General features: G+C 52.5%; 2 protein-coding genes across 5 annotated transcripts in view; one reads left to right on the top strand and one right to left on the bottom strand.

Annotated features, from left to right (window-relative positions):
* Positions 1 to 22004, bottom strand: part of TMEM151B (transmembrane protein 151B) — a 483665-nt gene extending 461661 nt beyond the window's left edge. For both annotated transcript variants that reach the window (XM_078647292.1, XM_078647293.1), the window contains exon 1: positions 21826 to 22004. The gene's annotated coding sequence lies outside the window, so the exon portion shown is untranslated. The remainder of the gene's footprint in view (positions 1 to 21825) is intronic.
* A 170-nt stretch (positions 22005 to 22174) lies between these two features.
* Positions 22175 to 24305, top strand: part of CRIP3 (cysteine rich protein 3) — a 376762-nt gene continuing 374631 nt past the window's right edge. For all 3 annotated transcript variants that reach the window (XM_078647288.1, XM_078647290.1, XM_078647289.1), the window contains exon 1: positions 22175 to 22314. In XM_078647288.1, the coding sequence (XP_078503414.1) occupies positions 22272 to 22314 (43 nt within the window). In that variant the 5' untranslated portion in view covers positions 22175 to 22271. The remainder of the gene's footprint in view (positions 22315 to 24305) is intronic.

Genomic DNA, 24305 nt, shown 5'->3' with positions numbered 1-24305 from the left:
CCCTTGTATGCCCCGTGTGTGTGATGCATCTGTGTGTCCACTATGTGCCTTGTGTTTGTGATGCATCTGTGTGAGTCCACTATGTGTCCTGTGTATATGATGCATCTGTGTGAGTCCACTGTGTGCCCCGTGTGTGTGATGCATCTGTGTGAGTCCACTGTGTGTCCTGTGTATATGATGAATCTGTGTGAGTCCACTGTGTGCCCAGTGTGTGTGATGCATCTGTGTGCTTCCACTGTGTGCCCGTGTGTGTGATGCATCTGTGTGCGTCCACTATGTGCCCCGTGTGTGATGCATCTGTGTGCGTCCACTGTGTGCCCGTGTGTGTGATGCACCTGTGTGAGTCCACTGTGTGCCCTGTGTGTGATGCATCTGTGTGCGTCCCCTGTATGCCCCGTGTGTGTGATGCATCTGTGTGCTTCCACTGTGTGCCCGTGTGTGTGATGCATCTGTGTGCGTCCACTATGTGCCACGTGTGTGATGCATCTGTGTGCGTCCACTGTGTGCCCGTGTGTGTGATGCACCTGTGTGAGTCCACTGTGTGCCCTGTGTGTGATGCATCTGTGTGCGTCCCCTGTATGCCCCGTGTGTGTGATGCATCTGTGTGCTTCCACTGTGTGCCCGTGTGTGTGATGCATCTGTGTGCGTCCACTATGTGCCCCGTGTGTGATGCATCTGTGTGCGTCCACTGTGTGCCCGTGTGTGTGATGCACCTGTGTGAGTCCACTGTGTGCCCTGTGTGTGATGCATCTGTGTGCGTCCCCTGTATGCCCCGTGTGTGTGATGCATCTGTGTGTCCACTATGTGCCTTGTGTTTGTGATGCATCTGTGTGAGTCCACTATGTGCCCCGTGTGTGTGATGCATCTGTGTGCGTCCACTGTGTGCCCCGTGTGTGTGATGCATCTGTGTGAGTCCACTGTGTGCCCTGTGTGTGATGCATCTGTGTGCCCGTGTGTGTGATGCATCTGTGTGCGTCCACTATGTGCCCCGTGTGTGTGATGCATCTGTGTGAGTCCACTGTGTGGCCTGTGTGTGATGCATCTGTGTGAGTCCACTGTGTGCCCGTGTGTGTGATGCATCTGTGTGCGTCCCTTGTATGCCCCGTGTGTGTGATGCATCTGTGTGTCCACTATGTGCCTTGTGTTTGTGATGCATCTGTGTGAGTCCACTGTGTGCCCGTGTGTGTGATGCATCTGTGTGCGTCCACTATGTGCCCCGTGTGTGTGATGCATCTGTGTGAGTCCACTGTGTGGCCTGTGTGTGATGCATCTGTGTGAGTCCACTGTGTGCCCGTGTGTGTGATGCATCTGTGTGCGTCCCTTGTATGCCCCGTGTGTGTGATGCATCTGTGTGTCCACTATGTGCCTTGTGTTTGTGATGCATCTGTGTGCGTCCCCTGTATGCCCAGTGTGTGTGATGCATCTGTGTGTCCACTATGTGCCTTGTGTTTGTGATGCATCTGTGTGCGTCCACTGTGTGCCCGTGTGTGTGATGCATCTGTGTGAGTCCACTGTGTGCCCTGTGTGTGATGCATCTGTGTGCGTCCCCTGTATGCCCCGTGTGTGTGATGCATCTGTGTGTCCACTATGTGCCTTGTGTTTGTGATGCATCTGTGTGCGTCCACTGTGTGCCCCGTGTGTGTGATGCATCTGTGTGAGTCCACTGTGTGCCCTGTGTGTGATGCATCTGTGTGCTTCCACTGTGTGCCCGTGTGTGTGATGCATCTGTGTGCGTCCACTATGTGCCCCGTGTGTGTGATGCATCTGTGTGAGTCCACTGTGTGCCCGTGTGTGATGCATCTGTGTGCGTCCCTTGTATGCCCCGTGTGTGTGATGCATCTGTGAGTCCACTATGTGCCTTGTGTTTGTGATGCATCTGTGTGAGTCCACTGTGTGCCCGTGTGTGTGATGCATCTGTGTGCGTCCACTATGTGCCCCGTGTGTGTGATGCATCTGTGTGAGTCCACTGTGTGGCCTGTGTGTGATGCATCTGTGTGAGTCCACTGTGTGCCCGTGTGTGTGTGATGCATCTGTGTGAGTCCACTGTGTGCTGTGTGAGTGATGCATCTGTGTGAGTCCACTATGTGCGCCGTGTGTGTGATGCATCTGTGTGAGTCCACTGTGTGCCCCGTGTGCGCGATGCATCTGTGTGAGTCCACTGTGTGCCCGTGTGTGTGATGCATCTGTGTGAGTCCACTGTGTGCCCGTGTGTATGATGCATCTGTGAGTCCACTATGTGCCCCGTGTGTGTGATGCATATGTGTGAGTCCACTATGTGCCTTGTGTGTGTGATGCATCTGTGTGAGTCCACTGTGTGCCCGTGTGTGTGATGCATCTGTGTGAGTCCACTATGTGCCCCGTGTGTGTGATGCATCTGTGTGAGTCCACTGTGTGCCCGTGTGTGTGATGCATCTGTGTGCGTCCCCTGTATGCCCAGTGTGTGTGATGCATCTGTGTGAGTCCACTGTGTGCCCGTGTGTGTGATGCATCTGTGTGAGTCCACTATGTGCCCCGTGTGTGTGATGCATCTGTGTGAGTCCACTGTGTGCCCGTGTGTGTGATGCATCTGTGTGCGTCCACTATGTGCCCCGTGTGTGTGATGCATCTGTGTGAGTCCACTGTGTGCCCCGTGTGTGTGATGCATCTGTGTGAGTCCACTGTGTGCCTTGTGTGTGTGATGCATCTGTGTGCGTCCACTGTGTGCCCCGTGTGTGTGATGCATCTGTGAGTCCACTGTGTGCCCCGTGTGTGTGATGCATCTGTGAGTCCACTGTGTGCCCGTGTGTATGATGCATCTGTGTGAGTCCACTATGTGCCCCGTGTGTGTGATGCATCTGTGTGAGTCCACTGTGTGCCCGTGTGTGTGATGCATCTGTGTGCGTCCACTGTATGCCCAGTGTGTGTGATGCATCTGTGTGAGTCCACTGTGTGCCCTGTGTGTGTGATGCATCTGTGTGCGTCCACTGTGTGCCCAGTGTGTGTGATGCATCTGTGTGTCCACTATGTGCCCCGTGTGTGTGATGCATCTGTGTGAGTCCACTATGTGCCCCGTGTGTGTGATGCATCTGTGTGCGTCCACTGTGTGCATCGTGTGTGCCCACTGTGTGCTTCCCCGTGTGTGTCATGTAGCGCCTGTGCCCTGGCAGCACAGGCTCGGGGGTCCTGCACACAGAGCGGTGCCAGCCTGCCAGGCTGCCAGCTCCTCGCCGCCCTGCCAGGCTGCGCAGCATATGCATGGGGACGGCAAGTTAAAAGGAGGCACCGGCTGGAGATGCGCGTTGCTATGGCAACACCAGCCAGCCTTTTCACGGGTTACCGTGGTTCGGGGGGGGGGGGGGGGGCTCTGGGTGGTGGCTGCCCCCTCCCTGTCCTCAGCACAGACACGGTGGGGGCCTGGGGGGTGCAAGGGGCCTGAGATGAAGGGCACATCTGACATGAAGCCCTGGATGTGAGCCTGTGTCAGTGGAGGGGCTGCTGTCCCCCCATATCCAAGGAGCACGTGTCCCCGTCATCAGCTGCTTTGCTGTGAGTGGGGTGGGGGGCTGCTGGCAGACGCCACAGGGTCTCACCACTGGAGGGCGCCAGAGCACAACCAAGGCTCAAAGGGGCCTTGTTGGCAGGGAGACTGGAACCAGGAAACAGGAGCTGAGAAACCCTAGTGAGCAGCAGGAGATGGAGGGGCGAGCAAGAACACCTGATGGCACTACTCACTTTCGAATTACAGTAGATTACAGGGAAAAAAATCCCCTGTTCAGCCCTGAAGTTGAGTCACACATGGGGTGCCAAGAGGTGTGTTGGCAAGAATGTAATGCCCTAGGCATATGCACTGAAAAGGAGACCAATCAGAGCCTCTCATTGGTCTGAAAGGGCTGCAATAGGCCAGTGCTGCTCGGACTGACCAATCAGATACTCTCAAAAGTCTGTAAGGACGTGCAATGGGACAGTGCTGGGTGGACTGACCAATCAGAGCCTCTCACAGGTCTGTAAAGATATGCAATGGAACAGTGCTAGGTGGACTGAGCAATTTGAGCTTCTCACGTCTGTGAGGGCTGCAAGTGGTCAGTACTAGGCGGACTGGCCAATCACAGCCTCTCACTGGTCTGTAGGAACTGCAATGGGCCAGGGCTGGGGGGGGGAGGGGGCTGACCAATCAAAGCCTCTCACTGGTCTGTAGGAACTGCAATGGGCCAGGGCTGGGGGGGGAGGGGGCTGACCAATCAAAGCCTCTCACTGGTCTGTAAGGACTGCAATGGGCCAGGGCTGGGAAGACTGACCAATCAAAGCCTCTCACTGGTCTATAAGGGCTGCAATGGGCCAGGGCTGGGAAGACTGACCAATCAAAGCCTCTCACTGGTCTATAAGGGCTGCAATGGGCCACGGCTGGGAAGACTGACCAATCAAAGCCTCTCACTGGTCTATAAGGGCTGAAATGTGCCAGGGCTGGGAGGACTGACCAATCAAAGCCTCTCACTGGTCTATAAGGGCTGCAATGGGCCAGGGCTGGGAAGACTGACCAATCAAAGCCTCTCACTGGTCTATAAGGGCTGAAATGTGCCAGGGCTGGGAGGACTGACCAATCAAAGCCTCTCACTGCTGGTCTATAAGGACTGAAATGTGCCAGGGCTGGGAGGACTGACCAATCAAAGCCTCTCACTAGTCTATAAGGGCTGCAATGGGCCAGGGCTGGGAAGACTGACCAATCAAAGCCTCTCACTGGTCTATAAGGGCTGAAATGTGCCAGGGCAGGGAGGACTGACCAATCAAAGCCTCTCACTGCTGGTCTATAAGGACTGAAATGTGCCAGGGCTGGGAGGGCTGACCAATCAAAGCCTCCCACTGGTCTGTAAGGACTGCAATGGGCCAGGGCTGGGAGGGCTGACCAATCAAAGCCTCTCCCTGGTCTGCAAGGACTGCAATGGGCCAGGGCTGGGAGGGCTGACCAATCAAAGCCTCTCACTGGTCTATAAGGGCTGCAATGGGCCAGGGCTGGGAGGGCTGACCAATCAAAGCCTCTCACTGGTCTATAAGGACTGCAATGGGCCAGGGCTGGGAGGACTGACCAATCAAAGCCTCTCACTGGTCTATAAGGACTGCAATGGGCTAGGGCTGGGAGGGCTGACCAATCAGAGCCTCTCACTGGTCTGTAAGGACTGCAATGGGCCAGGGCTGGGTGGACTGACCAATCAGAGCCTCTCACTGGTCTGTAAGGACTGCAATGTGCCAGTGCTGACCAGTCAAAGCATCTCACTGGTCTGTAAGGACTGCAATGGGCCAGGGTTGGGAGGGCTGACAAATCAAAGCCTCCCACTGGTCTGTAAGTACTGCAATGTGCCAGTGCTGACCAGTCAAAGCATCTCACTGGTCTGTAAGGACTGCAATGGGCCAGGGCTGGGGGGCTGACCAATCAAAGCCTCTCACTGGTCTGTAAGGACTGCAATGGGCCAGGGCTGGGAGGACTGACCAATCAAAGCCTCTCACTGGTCTGTAAGGACTGCAATGTGCCAGGACTGGGTGGAATGACCAATCAGAGCCTCTCGCTCATCTATAAGGACTGCAATGGACCAGGGCTGGGAGGACTGACCAATCAAAGCCTCTCACTGGTCTGTAAGGACTGCAATGGGCCAGGGCTGGGAGGGCTGACCAATCAAAGCCTCTGTGAGACGGTGCCCCGGGCCCCCCTACATGGAAGCCGCCCACCCACACCCGTACCTCCTTCCTTTCCGCCGGGACTGCAACCCCGCGGACACTTCCCCTCCCCGACGACGGGACTCGGAGCGTCAGCCATAACCCACGGAACCCCACCCTTCTCTCCCTTGCAGGAACCAACCAGAGCCCTGAGTCCGGAGGAAGCACATCCCATCGAACCCGGAAGCCCCGCCCCCGGGGCAGCACCAGAACAGGGTAAAGCCGAGCCCAGGAAGCAGAACGCCGTCGGAGCATCGTGGCAGGACACTCGGACTGGAGCTGGAGAAGGAGAGGAGGCGTACGACGAGGAGGTGTGGACCGAAGAGTGGTGGAGCCCTCAGGAGGTGGCTGAAGAGCGGCCGTGACTCACTGGAGAGTTACGGCGGACCGCGTGAGTACCTTAGAGTCTTCCTTTTTCATTGCTCATTAGGAGCCCGCTGTATAGCCCCTGTAAATAACCCCTTTCTCTGTAGCATCACATCCCTTGCACTGTAGTATACTTGTATAGCACTATCACAGCGTAAGAAGCCCTTCCACGCCCGACCCTTCAACACCCTTTTCTGTATACCGCCCTGCCTTTCCTCCACCCCGCGCCCTTCCTTCCCTCACTGGCTCTTTCCTTCCCCCGTCTCACTGCCCAGGTGACGGTGACTGTTACCTTCGTGCCTTACGGCTCAAGATAGGACTAACGGTCCCCTTGTTTCTTTTCTCTTGCTGCCCTCCGTGGATCCTCCCCACTACCGGAGCCGTCATCGGACATCCCGAAGATCTGGACCCGACCCCAAGACCCGAAGTGAACAGCGGTCTCCTCCCCTGGAACGTCTTGCTTCTACTGGGACTTTACTTTCTGTCTTTTGTGCAATAAAACCAACAGCATAGCCCACTATATTCGGCCTCCTTGCCTGCTTTTCCGGCCTGCGATACACCCACCTTCACATCTGGTGTCAGAAGTGGGATCTGCTGGAAGCATGGAGGCCGTCATACAAAAGATTGAAAAAATAAAGGGAACCCAGTCTCTTTTTTATTTTTGCCGCTTATTTTATTTAGTGCGGATGCCACCCAACTTTTTTTTAATTTTGTGGGTGTTGTGATATATTTAATTTATAATCACTTTTGCAAGTTGCTTCACTTGAATCAATTTGAATAATAGTCTGAGGGTTTTTTTTGTCAAACACCTGAGGCTAGTGTTCATATACACTTTTTACAACACATATTCAAACAAACATTTAGACTACAAAACTGTACATTACTATACATATTGATGTGTATTTACATATATTACACAGCAGATTGTTGTAGAACCCTATTAACAATTTTTACCCCCAGACCCTTACAGTATGACTTCGATGTATTTGGGGACTGGTTACACTAGGGCATGTCTTTTTCTAGCACTTTTGTATATAAATTCACAAAATTATACTAGTTGCCCTTGGTGCATTAAATGTTCGAGAATCAATCAGGTACAAATAGGCCAAATGAGCCTAATAAGCCGACGCGTTTCCAAGCCTGTGTCTTGATCTCCAGGCTTTTCTTCAGGGCTTTTGTTAAATGGGAACCTAAACAAATCAAGGAAAATCTTATTTAAAAAGGGACCTTTACATTCGCATCCATGTTGTACTTTAAGCTGTTTACATTATGTGTTACCTTTACAAGTTGTGGATCGGTTCTATCATGGTAGGAACTCGTGGGCTTTCAATGATTCTGCAGGGGTAAGCGGAATTTGTTATATCACTACTCTATATTTATGCAACCAGCTTTCAAGATGATTAAGAACACTATGCGACTTACATTTATGAAGCCTCGTGGTTGTGCTATGAGGGCGTTTGGCTCGTGTCTGTCTTGGCTGCTACGGCGGGTTCTATATTACGTGAGACATGGGGGAAAAACCTCAGTCAACTATTCAGGTGTTTACAACTTCGCAAAATCACAAGTGTAAACTTGGACTTGCTTACTTGGCTATCACGATAATCAAAACACACGATGGGACTTACATTTGTAAAGCCTCGTAGTTGTCTTAGAAGGGGGAGTCTGGCGTTTTGCTCGTTTCCATCACGCCTGCTGCGGCGGGTTCTGTATTGCACGAGACATAGAGGAGACCCTCAGTAAACTATTCAGATGCTCGCAACTTTAACAAATTGACAGTCTTTAACATAGACTTGCTTACTTGACGGTTTAGTCCGCAAGGCAGCTGCCGCTTTTTTTAAAAAAATGCGCGACCCCAAGACCCGAAGTGAACAGCGGTCTCCTCCCCTGGAACGTCTTGCTACTACTGGGACTTTACTTTCTGTCTTTTGTGCAATAAAACCAACAGCATAGCCCACTATATTTGGCCTCCTTGCCTGCTTTTCCGGCCTGCGATACACCCACCATCACAGCCTCTCATTGGTCTGCAAGGACTGCAATGGGCCAGGGCTGGGAGGACTGACCAATCAAAGCCTCTCACTGGTCTGTAAGGACTGCAATGGGCCAGGGCTGGGAGGGCTGACCAATCAAAGCCTCTCACTGGTCTGTAAGGACTGCAATGTGCCAGGACTGGGTGGACTGACCAATCAGAGCCTCTCACTGGTCTGTAAGGACTGCAATGGGCCAGGGCTGGGAGGGCTGACCAATCAAAGCCTTTCACTGGTCTGTAAGGACTGCAATGTGCCAGGACTGGGTGGACTGACCAATCAGAGCCTCTCACTGGTCTGTAAGGACTGCAATGGGCCAGGGCTGGGAGGGCTGACCAATCAGAGCCTCTCACTGGTCTGTAAGGACTGCAATGTGCCAGGACTGGGTGGACTGACCAATCAGAGCCTCTCACTGGTCTGTAAGGACTGCAATGGGCCAGGGCTGGGTAGGCTGACCAATCAAAGCCTATCACTGGTCTGTAAGGACTGCAATGGGCCAGGGCTGGGTGGACTGACCAATCAAAGCCTCTCACTGGTCTGTAAGGACTGCAATGGGCCAGGGCTGGGAGGACTGACCAATCAAAGCCTCTCACTGGTCTATAAGGACTGCAATGGGCCAGAGCTGGAAAGCCTGACCAATCAGAGCCTCTCACTGGTCTGTAAGAACTGCAATGGGCCAGGGCTGAGAGAGCTGACCAATCAAAGCCTCTCACTGGTCTATAAGACTTCGCGAGATAGGCATACAGGGGACGGTGCTCGACTGGTTTTCTTCCTTTCTTGCCGGCCGCCGGCAGACGATCTGGGCCCCGCCTGATTCCGCCGTGATGCCGCCTCTGGGAGTTGGGGTCCCTCAGGGCTCTGTTTTGAGCCCGACCCTCTTTAACATCATTATGACCCCGTTGGCGGCACTGGTGGAGTCGCATGGTGCCCAGATCGTATCCTATGCGGATGACACCCAGCTCCTCTTCTCGTGTACGAGAGGAGGCGACTTTGATGGGGAGAGTATTCGGGATTGCCTTGGGGCTGTTTTCCATTGGTTCCATCTAAACAGCCTCAAGTGCAATTCCGATAAGTCCGAAGTACTGTTCTTCGGGTGTGACACCGAACCCGTTTGGCAGACTTGGTGGCCTCGGGATATGTTCCCTCCATCCTGTTCCTCTCAGGTTGCAAAGAATCTAGGGGTGAAGCTGGATAACAGGTTAACTTTGAAATCCCAGATCCTGGGGGTGTCGGGCATGTGCTTTGGCATCCTTAGGATGCTGCGGAGGTTTCTTCCCCTGTTATCCGTGGAACATAGGACGCTGACAGTTCAGGCTCTGATTGGGTCCAGGTTGGATTATTCCAACGTTCTCTACCTGGGCCTTCCGGAGTACTTGCTGCAGCGCCTTCAAGTGGTGCAAAACGCCGCGGCTAGGGCAATTTTCGGCCTTAGTAGGCGCTCTAGTGCCTCAGGCCTGCTGGTAACTTTACATTGGTTGCCCATCCGCAAGAGGATCGCCTTTAAGGCTCTGACCTTGGTCTATAAAGCTCTTCACAAGGGGGGAGCTAAGTACCTTCAAAAGAGACTGGTCTTTTATCATCCGACCAGATCTCTGAGGTCGGAATCCCTGCACCTTGCTGTTGTCCCTCGGGTAAAGAAAGCGCGCCTTGGTGGGCGCTCTTTTGGATTGCTGGCATCTCAGCTATGGAACTCTTTGCCGCTGGCCCTGCGGGGAGCCACTAGCTTGCTGGTCTTTAGGAAAGGCCTTAAAACGTGGCTTTTTACTCAGTAGCCGTTCTCTCTTGAATTTTTGGCTTACTGCTCTTTTAGTCTTTCTTTTAGTGTTATGTTATTATGTTGCAGCTTCTTCGCCTTCTCCAATAAAAGCGCCGGGACACTCTTTTTGAGTAGCCGTGCGCTATAAAAATGAACCAATAACATAACATAACATAACATAACATAACATAACATAAGGACTGCAATGGGCCAGGGCTGGGAGGGCTGACCAATCAAAGCCTCTCGCTGGTCTATAAGGACTGCAATGGGCCAGGACTGGGTGGACTAACCAATCAAAGCCTCTCGCAGGTCTATGAGGACTGCAATGGGCCAGGGCTGGGTGGACTGACCAATCAAAGCCTCTAGGTGGTCTGTAGGGACTGCAATGGGCCAGGACTGGGAGTGCTGACCAATCAGAGCCTCTCACTGGTCCATAAGGACGGCAATGGGCCAGGGCTGGGAGGACTGACCAATCAAAGCCTCTCACTGGTCTATAAGGACCGCAATGGGCCAGGACTGGGTGGACTGACCAATCAAAGCCTCTAAGTGGTCTGTAGGGACTGCAATGGGCCAGGGCTGGGAGGGCTGACCAATCGAAGCCTCTCACTGGTCTGTAAGGACTGCAATGGGCCAGGGCTGGGAGGACTGACCAATCAAAGCCTCTCACTGGTCTATAAGGACTGCAATGTGCCAGGGCTTGGAGGGCTGACCAATCAGAGCCTCTCACTGGTCTGTAAGGACTGCAATGGGCCAGGGCTGGGAGGGCTGACCAATCAGAGCCTCTCACTGGTCTGTAGGGACTGCAATGGGCCAGGGCTGGGAGGGCTGACCAATCAGAGCCTCTCACTGGTCTATAAGGGCTGCAATGGGCCAGGGCTGTGAGGACTGACCAATCAAAGCCTCCTGTTCCCAACAGAAGAGCGGTCGCTCCCCACGCTGCTCCCCGCCCTGCCTGCAGTCTGGTATCGTAGCGCTTCACCGCCAGACTGCTATTATTGCCTGATTAATTTGCACATTTTCATAGTAGCGCTAGATTGCCTTGATTGTTTATTCATTTAATTCATTTTTAGATCGTAGCGCTAGATTGCCTTAGTGCGCTGGAGCTGTGCTTTCAATTGTGCTGCGCTGCCTGTAGATTTGGTGTGTGCCTGATTGTGCCGGTGCCACTGCCATTTGCATCGCATTTGCATCCTGTTTCGCTTTAGGCTGCCTGCCATTTTGTTGTTGTTGTCGTGACTCCCTGCCCGGATCTCCACCCCGATCCCGCCTCCCAGCTGCTCCTCCCTCGCCCCTCCCCCTTCCACTACCCTCTTATGACAGATGCTTTTGCGCGTAGCGTAAACGCGCAGCGTTCGCGCCCCATGCGCGCCGAAGGTGCGCCAAAGGTAAGCACGTCTACGCCGTCCGCGCCTGGACCTCGCCCAGCGCCAGACCCCCTGGTCCTCGCAAATCCCACTCCACCCGCATAACGTACGATGCCGCATCCCTCTCAGCACTCAACCCCGGCCGTCTCCAAGACTGCTACCAAGCCGCCCCAGGACACACCCACGGACCCTTCGCCTGCCACTCCTGCAAGTTCGACTGCATCTGGACCAACACCAAACCCACAAACTCCAAACAGAGCCCCAGCACTAACCACCTGAAATGCATCCTGCTCAACACCCGCTCGGTACACAGACATGCCATCGAACTCTGGAACCTACTCGATACTACTTCGCCGGACGTCGCCTTCCTTACAGAAACCTGGATGAACGTGTCATCAGCGCCCGACATCGCCATAGCCATCCCGGAAGGCTACAAGATCATCCGAAAGGACCGAACCAACCAAACAGGAGGAGGCATCGCCATCGTCCATAAAAACACCATCCGCATCACGACCAATACCGACGATATCCTCACTACCGCCGAACACCTTCACTTCCAGATTCACACCGACCCTAAGACCACACTCCGAGGCACCCTCATCTACAGACCACCAGGACCTCGTACACAAATCAGCGAAGATATCTCTGACTTCATCAGCCCACATGCCCTCCCCTCCGAGAACTACATCCTTCTGGGAGACCTCAACTTCCACCTGGAAAAGAAAAACGACTGCAATACCCTTCTGGACAACCTGGCCAATCTCGGACTCAAACAACTTGTTGACACCCCCACCCACCTTGCCGGACACACGCTCGACCCCATCTTCCCCTCCAGCAAGCACATCTCCTTCCATCACACCACTGCTCTCCATTGGACGGACCACAGCTGCGTCCACTTCAACTACAAAAAGACCACGACCCACAACCAGCCACAACCAATTCCCCGAAGAAACTGGAACAAAATCACAGCCGACCAACTCCTCAGATCGCTTCACCTAAACCCTCCTGACAAATCATCAGACCCAAACCAAGCAGCCACCAACATCACACAATGGATCACCAACAGCGCCAACGAACTTGCACCTTTGAAAAACCATCAAATCAATCAAGGTAGCAAAAAAGCCCCCTGGTTCAACGACAACCTTAAAAAATCCAAGAAGCTCTGTCGTTCCCTCGAGAAAGCCTGGAGAAAAAACCCAACCACCTACAACCTGGCCCCCTTCAAGAAAGCCACCCGCAAACACCACCAACTCATCCGATCCACCAAGAAATCAGCATTCAAGGATCGACTCGACAACAACGCCCAAAACAGCAAGGAATTATTCAACATTGTCAAAGAATTCACCAACCCCACCGCCGGCACCAACGACATCACTCCATCCCAAGACCTCTGCGACTCTCTATCCTCATTCTTCCACAACAAAATCGCCGACATACATAAAGGCTTCAAAATCCAGCCCGAAGACCAGCCCACCTCACCCACCCCCGAACCAAAACCGCACTCCAACAACCTTCACGCCTGGAACCCAATCACCACCGAAGACACCATCCGCCTGATGAACTCCATACACTCAGGATCGCCAACCGACCTATGTCCCCACCACATTTTCAACAAAGCAGACTCGATCATCGCACCCCATCTCCACGATGTCATCAACTGTTCCTTCAACTCCGCTACCTTCCCGGAAAGCTGGAAACATGCCGAACTCAGCGCGCTTCTGAAGAAACCCAGAGCAGACCCCACTGAACTTAAGAACTACCGCCCCATCTCGCTCCTTCCATTCCCTGCCAAAGTCATTGAGAAAGCAGTCAACAGTCAGCTCGCCGCCTTCCTTGAATCCAACAATTCCCTCGTCCCCTCACAGTCCGGCTTCCGAGCCAAACACAGCACCAAAACCACCCTCATCGCAGCAACTGACGACATACGCACTCTATTGGACAACGGAGAAACAATCGCCCTCATCCTACTTGACCTCTCCGCAGCCTTCGACACAGTCTGTCACAGCACCCTCATACAACGCCTCAGCAACGTAAGAATACAAGGAAAAGCATTGGATTGGATCACCTCGTTCCTCGCCGGAAGAACCCAAAGAGTCCGCCTCGCCCCTTTTAGATCTGAAGCCACCGAAGTCATCTGCGGCGTACCTCAAGGATCATCACTCAGCCCCACCCTCTTCAACGTTTACATGAGTCCCCTCGCATCCATCGCACGCCAACACAACCTCAACATCATCTCCTACGCAGACGACACTCAGTTGATCCTCTCTCTCACCAAAGCCCCAAACACCGCCAAAACCAACCTACACGAAGGAATGAAAGAAGTAGCCGTATGGATGAAGAACAGCCGCTTAAAACTAAACTCGGACAAAACGGAAGTCCTCATCTTAGGCTCTTCCCCTTCTGCCTGGGACGACTCTTGGTGGCCACCTGCCCTGGGAACCGCACCCATACCTACAAATCACGCACGTAACCTAGGTTTCATCCTGGACTCCTCTCTCTCGATGTCCAGACAAGCCAACGCCGTCTCATCATCATGCTTCAACATCCAACGCATGCTCAAAAAAGTCTTCCGTTGGATCCCCACCGAAATAAGAAAGACGGTCACCCACGCACTGGTCACAAGCCGACTGGATTACGGAAACACCCTTTACGCCGGAACCTCAGCCAAACTACAGAAAAAACTCCAACGCATCCAAAACGCCTCAGCCAGACTCATATTGGACATCCCTCGTCAAGCTCACATTTCCGGTCACCTGAAAGACCTCCACTGGCTCCCCGTCAACAAGAGAATAACGTTCCGTCTCCTCACCCACGCACACAAAGCCCTCTACAACCTAGGACCCGAATGCCTCAACAAGCGATTGTCCTTCTACACCCCCACCCGCCAACTACGATTGTCCAATCAAGCCCTCGCCGCTACCCCGCGCATCCATAGATCCACTATGGGGGGGAAGATCCTTCTCCTACCTTGCGGCCAGGACCTGGAATTCTCTCCCCACCCACCTTCGCCTTACTCAGGACCACCTCTCCTTCAGAAAGCAACTTAAAACTTGGATATTCGATAAGTAATAGCACCCCCTCCCTCAAGCGCCTTGAGACCCTCTGGGTGAGTAGTGCGCTATATAAATTTCTGAACTTGAACTTGAACTTCTCACTGGTCTGTAAGGGCTGCAATGGGCCAGGGCTGGGAGGACTGACCAATCAAAGCCTCTCACTGGTCTGTAAGGACTGCAATGGGCCAGGGCTGGGTGGACTGACCAATCAAAGCCTCTAAGTGGTCTGTAGGGACTGCAATGGGCCAGGGCTGGGAGGGCTGACCAATCAGAGCCTCTCACTGGTCTATAAGGGCTGCAATGGGCCAGGGCTGGGTGGAATGAGGATGTTTCCAAATCTGGCCCGTTTAGAGCGGATGCAGTAAATAATCATTTACTTGTCGCAGTCTGACAGCGTCTGGCCCCGAAGTGCCTTGAAGGACCTGCCCTCTAGGTGCTTTATTTATCTCTGTCCCTCTGAAACGCTAAATGGAAAACCTTTGTTACTATTCTTCAAGGACCTGTCGCAGGTGAGACCTGGCTAGCGCTTGGACTGCAGCTGGCCACACTGTGCGCTGCAGCACTAGCGACCAAGTGATCTGAAGGAGATCAACAATCTATCCCAGATTTACAAACAGTCCATGAGCAAAGTTGCTGCGCTGCGTGAAGTTCCTGAGCTGCTTTGTGTGAACTGGAGAGAGAAGAACTGCGCCATATCTAGAAGAAGGGGTGCAGTTCTGCTACCTCTGGCACTGGTGCACGTTCTGCAGCCAGGCATCAATGCAGGCACCTTTGCACCAGCGAGGCCCCTTTGCACCAGCCAGGCCCCTTTGCAGGCACCATTGCACCGGCCAGGCACCATTGCACCGGCCAGGCCCCAATGCAGGCACCTTTGCACAAGCCAGGCCCCAATGCAGGCACCTTTGCACAAGCCAGGCCCCAATGCAGGCACCTTTGCACCAGCGAGGCCCCTTTGCACCAGCCAGGCCCCTTTGCAGGCACCATTGCACCGGCCAGGCCCCAATGCAGGCACCATTGCACCGGCCAGGCCCCAATGCAGGCGCCTTTGCACCAGCCAGGCCCCAATGCAGGCACCTTTGCACAAGCCAGGCCCCAATGCAGGCGCCTTTGCACCAGCCAGGCCCCAATGCAGGCACCTTTGCACAAGCCAGGCCCCAATGCAGGCACCTTTGCACCAGCCAGGCCCCAATGCAGGCACCTTTGCACCAGCCAGGCCCCAATGCAGGCACCTTTGCACCAGCCAGGCCCCAATGCAGGCCCCTTTGCACCAGCCAGGCCCCAATGCAGGCCCCTTTGCACCAGCCAGGAACCAATGCAGGCACCTTTGCACCAGCCAGGCCCCAATGCAGGCCCCTTTGCACCAGCCAGGCCCCAATGCAGGCCCCTTTGCACCAGCCAGGTACCAATGCAGGCACCTTTGCACCAGCCAGGCCCCAATGCAGGCACCTTTGCACCAGCCAGGCCCCAATGCAGGCACCTTTGCACCAGCCAGGAACCAATGCAGGCACCTTTGCACCAGCCAGGCCCCAGTGCAGGCCCCTTTGCACCAGCCAGGCCCCAATGCAGGCCCCTTTGCACCAGCCAGGCCCCAATGCAGGCCCCTTTGCACCAGCCAGGCCCCAATGCAGGCACCTTTGCACCAGCCAGGAACCAATGCAGGCACCTTTGCACCAGCCAGGCATCAATGAAGGCACCTTTGCACCAGCCAGGCACCTTTGCACCAGCCAGGCATTAATGCAGGCACCTTTGCACCAGCCAGGCACCAATGCGGGCACCTTTGCACCAGCCAGGCCCCAATGCAGACACATTTGCACCAGCCAGGCACCAATGCAGGCACCTTTGCACCAGCCAGGCACCAATGCAGGCACCTTTGCACCAGCCAGGCCCCAATGCAGGCACCTTTGCACCAGCCAGGCACCTTTGCAGCAGCCAGGCACCTTTGCACCAGCCAGGCACCTTTGCACCAGCCAGGCCCCAATGCAGGCACCTTTGCACCAGCCAGGCACCTTTGCACCAGCCAGGCACCAATGCAGGCACCTTTGCACCAGCCAGGCACCAATGCAGGCACCTTTGCACCAGCCAGGCCCCAATGCAGGCACCTTTGCACCAGCCAGGCCCCAATGCAGGCACCTTTGCACCAGCCAGGCACCTTTGCACCAGCCAGGCACCAATGCAGGCACCTTGGCACCAGCCAGGCCCCAATGCAGGCACCTTTGCACCAGCCAGCCCCAATGCAGGCACCTTTGCACCAGCCAGGCACCTTTGCACTAGCCAGCCCCAATGCAGGCACCTTTGCACCAGCCAGGCACCTTTGCACTAGCCAGGCACCTTTGCACCAGCCAGCCCCAATGCAGGCACCTTTGCACCAGCCAGGCACCTTTGCACTAGCCAGGCACCTTTGCACCAGCCAGGCCCCAATGCAGGCACCTTTGCACCAGCCAGGCCCCAATGCAGGCACCTTTGCACCAGCCAGGCACCTTTGCACCAGCCAGGCACCAATGCAGGCACCTTTGCACCAGCCAGGCACCAATGCAGGCACCTTTGCACCAGCCAGTCACCAATGCAGGCACCTTTGCACCAGACTGCGAGGGTGTCAACGTTGTGATCGGGATCGTGTTTGTGCAGGAAGGGGTGCCTTCCTGCGCACAACTATGCTTAAGGCTATATGCTCATTGCCTGCACGCTGCATAATGCAATGCAGCGTGCTATTACTCTCTGTTACAAGCCAACACAAATCACCATTTCCGTTGCTTTGTAAGTACCACACTGGATCTTAAATCAGACTGCGTTAAAAATGTAATGCAAACTCAATCCAAAATCTTTGTAAATCAAGGCCTTACAACCTCCAACGCCCGGCTTCCCACGACCAGGGACCTATCTGAGAAATAAGTGAGTGGCTGCCTGAGGTGAGCCCCATGGCTCTGTGAAAAGCGCCTTCTCCCTGCTTGCTCACAAACAGTTGAATAACTTGTTACTTCTGCTAAGGCGCACCAAAAGCCACCTGTTTGCAATCAGTTGTGCAAATCCTTCGATTTAGTGGTAACTAAATGGTAAGGTTACAAGATAAGTCCCAGGAACTAAGGAGACGGTAGTCCTGTCCTGGGTGTTCATTAGACACTAATGTATTCTGGGGGCTGTAGTTCCAGTTCAAGGATATGATCCAATTGACCTAACACACCTGAAAGAATGGCTTGTAAAAGAAGAACCTAGAACTGGCGCACTGTGTCCTCGGTGATAACATTACGTCAAAGTTTCTCGCCAACGCCAAGAAGTCCCAGGGTGATCAAGCACTTGATAAGAGAATGGAACAAGCAGAATATGTTTCAGCCCCACAGAGGCCTATCAGTGACATTTCACCGTCACCAAGAGCACGTAGTGACGTTGTTCTGCATGTCATGAGTCATGACAACAAAGGCACATGGCAGGAAGTCCATCCATAAGCCTAATTTATTTTAGGAAGCGCTTTGCAAACTAGTAATTGCTCCTCATTGAAGTTTGCATTTATGTACAAAATTTTATTGGCATTTACGAATAAGTTTGCAGTAACTTATAGTTTTACTGCCTGTTTATTGTCAGTGTGTCCTGAATGGCAAGTGAGGGCTTATGGCGAGAGTTCCAGAGAAACAGGGTCAATCAGTCAATAAAACAGCATTTGAAAAGCGCAACACTGTCACCCCTACGGGTATCTGGGCGCTATGTCTCTGTTGAAGAGCCAGACCTTGAGTCTCTGTCTGAAGACCACCAGTGAGGAGGCCGTACGGAGCTGGAGGGAAAAGTCGTTCCAGGTCTTGGCAGCGATGTAGGAGAAGGTGCGTCCACCGTTGTGGCTGAGTGAAGAGGAGCTCAGGTGTCTAGCGGGTTGGTGGAAGTTCACTCGATGGTTGATGTAGGCAGGTCCTAAGTTGTGGATCACTTTTTACAGACAGTGTTTAGCTGTTTGTAGACCTACTGTGCTCATTTGCAATATTTAGCAGGGCATTTGAGTGAGCCCGATGTATTTGATTGGTTGTTTTTTTGTCAATCTACCACTCCCTTAGTGTACCCCCCTGACCTCAACCAACTACAGGCCCATCTCCCTCCTCCCCTACCCAGCCAAGCCCTTGGAGAAGCTCAGACTGGCCAGTTGTCCCAATGTGGACAACCGCCTGGACCCCTTCCAATCAGGACTGAGACCCAATCACAGACCTCCCAGCAGAATTCAACACCATCCCCCATCATGTCCTTTACCAAGGCCTCCATGAGGCCGGTATTCACGGCCATGCACTTCGATGGATCAGCTCTTTCCACTCAGGACGCACCCAAATGGTCAGAAAGTCTCCTACTTATGCGACGCATCCAACCTGATATGGAGCATCCCACCAGGCTCCCCCCTGAGCCCCACTCTCTTCAACATCGCCACACAAACATCATTCAATCCCATAGATTCAATGTCATCGCATACGCAGACAACACTCTGCTGATCGTCTCTCTGTCACGAGGCACTGCCGCCACCCATGCAAATTATTCATCTGCTTGTCCTCAGTAGGAGACTGGATGAAAAGAAGCTGCCTCAATAGCAACAAAACATCAAATTACAAATATATACATCGGTAGACAAAAATACATTTAATGACACCCTCATATCATATTACACTCCTGGTGCGTCCCGATCCACATAATCTCAATACCCCTCCCTATAACAGATGCAAAATCACAATATAAGAGGTGTTACTTTAAATATGGAAGGCCTACTTGCTTTGCCAGGGTGCCAAAGTACTATATGTAAGGCAGGGATACTGGCTTTGTCAGGGTGTCACCACAATAATAAAAAAATGTATTATTAATCACCATTTAAACCAACGAGGACAATAACAGATCTCTATGCATTCCTTAAAAGCAGTGCTTAATTTGAGCCAGTGGTTTCCAGTGCTCAGCACCAACATTTCATTGTCAGCACTGCCACTTATGGCAGCTGCCACACGGTGGTGCTCTTTTTTTTTTTTTTTTTTAAAGGAGCACAACAACCGTGTTTGTTAAGTCAATTTGGGTTGACAATGAATAATACCAGCCTCTCACGCCCTTATTATAGCTTTGTGTGGCCTGAAATAATTTGAATTGTCACACTTGTAGGGGTGCGATGGTTAATAGGTATGTTGGTCCTGTCATTGGCAGTGCTGGCCGGGGCAATGTGTGGTGCAAGCTGCAGTATCATTTTGAGACAGGCCCTGGCACTTAATTGTTTGCAAACTAAGCGCTTTATAATAGCATAGGCATTGCAGTGAAGATAGTAAAACTCGTCAATAAAACATTTTAAATATAGTATTGCATATCAATACAACCAGAAATAACATCAAAGCTTTTCTTTACTACCACAAAATGCAAACATAGAACCAACCAAAAAGTATACCCACACCAGAACCCAAGAACATCAGCTCCAGCCCTGGTTGTGCTTACTTTAACTGAAAACCTCTCCCCTCTCCTGGGGTCATGGGTGCAAGGACCCAGGAAACTTATGGGTAGTTTGCACAAAATACTTCCAGGATCCTGCCCTCTGGGCAGGGACGGCTCTAGGCTCATGGCGGCCCTGGGCAGGGAGCCTCTGAAGAGGGGGTCTGGGCGGGGCGGAGCGCGGAGGCCAGTGAAGAGGGGGGGGGAGTTAGGGTGTTTGGAAGAGGTATTAAGTATAGTAGGAGCAGTGATAGAGCAGCAGCAGTGACCGGTCAGGAGCAGTGACCGGGCAGAAGCAGTGACCGGGCAGAAGCAGTGACCGGGCAGAAGCAGTGACCGGGCAGAAGCAGTGACCGGGCAGAAGCGGTGACCGGGCAGGAGCGGTGACCGGGCAGGAGCGGTGACCGGGCAGGAGCGGTGACCAGGCAGGAGCGGTGACCAGGCAGGAGCGGTGACCAGGCAGGAGCGGTGACCGGGCATAACAGTGAACAGGTAGAAACAGTGACTGGGCTGGAGCAGTGAACGGGCAGGAGAAGTGACTGGGAAAAAACAGTGATGGGACAGTAGCAGTCAACTGGCACATCGGTGACGGGACAGGAGCAGTCAACGGGCAGGTGAGTGTCCAGCCAGGAGAAGTGACGGGGTACTATGGCACTGCTCTCCTTGTCATAGTTTGAGGAGAGATGGACCTCTTTTAAGCTAAGAAAAGTCGGAGAACTCACGGAGATTGCAGAGGCTATTTTTGGACACGCTCAAAGCTGATTTCGGCTTCCCCAGTCTGCCCTGCAACCTATTCATGTTTATTGCTTGAGTTCAGAGAGGCCAGTGAATGCTTGAGCTGAAGCCCTAACACACACTAGAGACAAACATGAACCAGTGGAACCTGCCGACCACAATAAAGAAGCTGCAAAACACAACCACAGGATATTGCTTTTGTTTCCACACCAGTCTGCAACACATGGGGATCATTTAAAGATGTCTGCCTTTTGTGTCATACTTCATAGACGGATGGGATCAGCCTGAGCAATGACAGATCGCAGGACCAAGATTTCAGAGCAGTTGAAGGCACTGTGTCAGTGTGGCCAGAATCTCAGGGTCCTTGAGCTGTAGCACCTCGGGCTTTAAAACAGGTGAATGCCAGCACACATCGAAAGCGCCAAGAACTTTAGAACGGTGCCTGTGACGCTGCACAAATATTTTCTTCTACTCATTCCTTACCCGTGCTGGCCACATAAGATTTTTTTTTTTACTGGAGATGGCAAAAGAACAAAGCCTGGCAAGAGAAGCACTCAAAAAGCAGCATATTCTATAGTACACAGGTGGGATTTTGGAAGAGAACCCCTAAAAAAAGCAAGATTAGTCCACACAGACCCACATTCTGGGTCCACAAGGGGTGCAAAGGCTGGCCCCCACCCCAGACTCTCCCAAGTATGTTACCTGATGCATGAGCCTTGAACCAGGACCATGAACTGTGAACAAAAAATCAGGCTGGACAACGCAGTGCAGTAGCCGTATACATAGATTATGATTAAGGCTCCCTGTTTTCCGTTTTTACAGATAAATACAGACGGAAGACCATTTATTTTCCTGTATGTATTTATATGTAAATGTGGATAAAAACGGAAATTAGTCTTTTTTTTTGTGATTCTAAATTCTGTCAGTCATGACTGTCGGGTTATAAGCGGTGTAGATTTACTGGTAAGCGGTTAAAAAATAAAGAAATTATTGGTATGAGGCTTTGACTCCAGTATATATGCAAAAGGTTGATACTAAAATGTTCATAAATGTGCATTGATTCATCATCGGCCAGACTTCATATTACTGAAGTCGGTCATACATTCAGATAAGAGTTTGCATCGATTGTTAGATGTGGAAATGTACTATGTTTGCTTAATTTTTCTCACAAAACCCGAAATAAAAATTGATAAATACAGATAAAATATGCAAAAAACTAAATGTGGATAAATACAGACGGAAATGTCAAGAAAATAAATACCATAAAACCGAGAGTCCTAATTGTGATTATATGTAATGCCACACAAATACTTGCACAGTTGCTCCCATACTGGAAAACCGTGAAGTACAAGATTGTTTCACCCTAATATAAATTTATTTTGACTTTTACTTATGTTCTTTGTCTATTTACTTACTTCTATGACCTCCTCTGATGTGTCTGTGAAATGTATCTTTTTTTCCTAATTTCTGTATTTCTGTCCTGAATTTTGCCCTTTTGTGCTGAGGTTTTACACTCCCCCTCCTGAATCTGCCCCCATGGCCGTTGGTCGCCCTCCAGCTGAGCCGGAGCGGACACGACCGCACCGCCCGGTGGCTGAGCCGCCTCTGCGGCCCTCACGCGCGGGCTAGACCCTCGGGGGCGGGACGGCGTGAACCGGCGCACCGCCCGACCAATCCGGATCAGCGGGGAGTAACGGCCGCCCAATGGGAAGCTCGCGTGGGCGGGGTCGGCTGAAGTTTTCACCTTGCCTCGGTCAGGACGTTGGAGCGCTGCGGTCTGTCTCGCGCCGCACGCTGCAGGTGAGGGACGTCCCGTGCGCGCGCGCCGGAGCCAACGGTCCCCGCTCGCGCCGCCGCCAGGATGAGCTCGCCGTGCCCGCGCTGCCAGGCCACCGTCTACTTCGGTGAGTGAGAGGGGGCGGGAGGCTCCCCTCACGGGGGCCCCCAGGAGCGGGGGCACCGGGGCCCCCCAGGAGCGGAGGCGGGGGCACCGGGGGTCTGGTTTTATGCCAGGAATCTGGGGGGGCCCCGTCACCTGAGGTGTCCCGCCCTTTGCCCTCCCATCCGAGGGGTCGCAGCAGTGGAGGGGGCGGTGCGGGGGGGCTGACAGGCGCGGGGCGCTTCTTTCACACCTGTCCTGTATAGCGCTTCATTCACACCTGCTCTGTGTAGCGCCTCATTCACACCTGCTCTGTATAGCGCTTCATTCACACCTGCCCTGTACAGCGCCTCATTCACACCTGTCCTGTATAGCGCCTCATTCACACCTGTCCTGTATAGCGCTTCATTCACACCTGCCCTGTACAGCGCCTCATTCACACCTGCTCTGTATAGCGCTTCATTCACACCTGCTCTGTATAGCGCCTCATTCACACCTGTCCTGTATAGCGCCTCATTCACACCTGTCCTGTATAGCGCTTCATTCACACCTGCCCTGTACAGCGCCTCATTCACACCTGTCCTGTATAGCGCTTCATTCATACCTGCCCTGTATAGCGCTTCATTCATACCTGCTCTGTATAGCGCTTCATTCATACCTGCTATGTATAGCACTTCATTCACACCTGCTCTGTATAGCGCTTCATTCATACCTGCCCTGTATAGCGCTTCGTTCATACCTGCTCTGTATAGCGCTTCGTTCATACCTGCTCTGTATAGCGCTTCATTCACACCTGCCCTGTGTCATTGTAGGAAAGTAGGATCTGCTTTTATGGTTACCCCCACTTTTTGCCGGTGTCAATTCTGTTTTCTGACGGGGATCCTGCTAATCGGGACCCCAGTCACTGTGCTCTCTCCCTAAATTGGACTATGATAAGTACTTTGGTACTTTCATTCTGCCATGATTTTAGCATCTTTTGAGCCGTTTGAGTTAGAAAAAGATTTATTTTTACAATATCTGCAGAAAATGCAGCAGATGATATTGTGAACAATGCAACAAATCCATAATTATATGAAAGAAAAGCGAAGCTGGCCATCTCTTAATTCCAGTGGCCCTGCCTTAGCGGTGGTGTGTCACCCATTGAAATCCAGCAGTGGCTGAAGGTAATCTAAAGGCCATGGGTATAAACCAGTGATACCCAAAGCGCGTGACGAAGGCAGGGAGGTTCTTGCTGGTATGTGGGGCAAAATCGATTTTACAAATCCACATGACCCCTTTGGTCGCGTGGTTGCTTTATCCCCCCACTTCCCAAACCCTGTTAGCACCAGCACCACTGATCCTTTAGCACCCACTCAGTAGTACTAAGCGCTATAATACCCATACCGTATTATGCAGCATCCTGATGAGCAGGAATCAAACCCCTATTTGAGCGGAACAATTGCCACCCACCCAGTTGTTCACATCTCCCGGATCTGCTTGCCTTCACTGCAGCCCACGTTATGCTGTTGGTAGTTATTCCTTTATTGAGCGTGTCAGTCCTGCACCAAGGTGGGCTGGAAAGCTGTATGGGGGGTCTTGGAGCTTGGGATAAGCTGTGTATTAAAGGCTGCTTGGTCCATTCTTCTGCTTGACTGCACCATTGCATCATGGAGTCACTTCACAATATCCCACCAGATTCAAGGGCAGCTCCTCACAACAGACCAGGATATTGGATGGGATATTCTGATAGCAAACCCCCAAATTATGACAAATGCCTTCATCCCAGAATAATTACTGTTTAGCTGTGTTGGCGCGGGTTTTTTGTATCCGAGTCTTCGGGTGTAATCATTAAATAACCTTCGCCATTGGTCGTGTGGACCTTTGTTCGTCGACCAGAATTGAGAAGGAACAATTATTTACATCCAACATGAACAGTGAAGTCCATTTGAGAATTGACAAGAATTTTTTTTTTCCATGTGGGTTAAAGGAATTTGTTAACGAATCTAATGTTTACGTTGTTTTATTTAGTAAATATTA

This window comes from Lissotriton helveticus, chromosome 6, assembly GCF_964261635.1.
Source record: "Lissotriton helveticus chromosome 6, aLisHel1.1, whole genome shotgun sequence".
In the NCBI taxonomy this organism is placed as follows: domain Eukaryota; kingdom Metazoa; phylum Chordata; class Amphibia; order Caudata; family Salamandridae; genus Lissotriton; species Lissotriton helveticus.
Note: the sequence above shows the minus strand (reverse complement) of the source record. Positions and strands in the feature narration are given on the sequence as shown.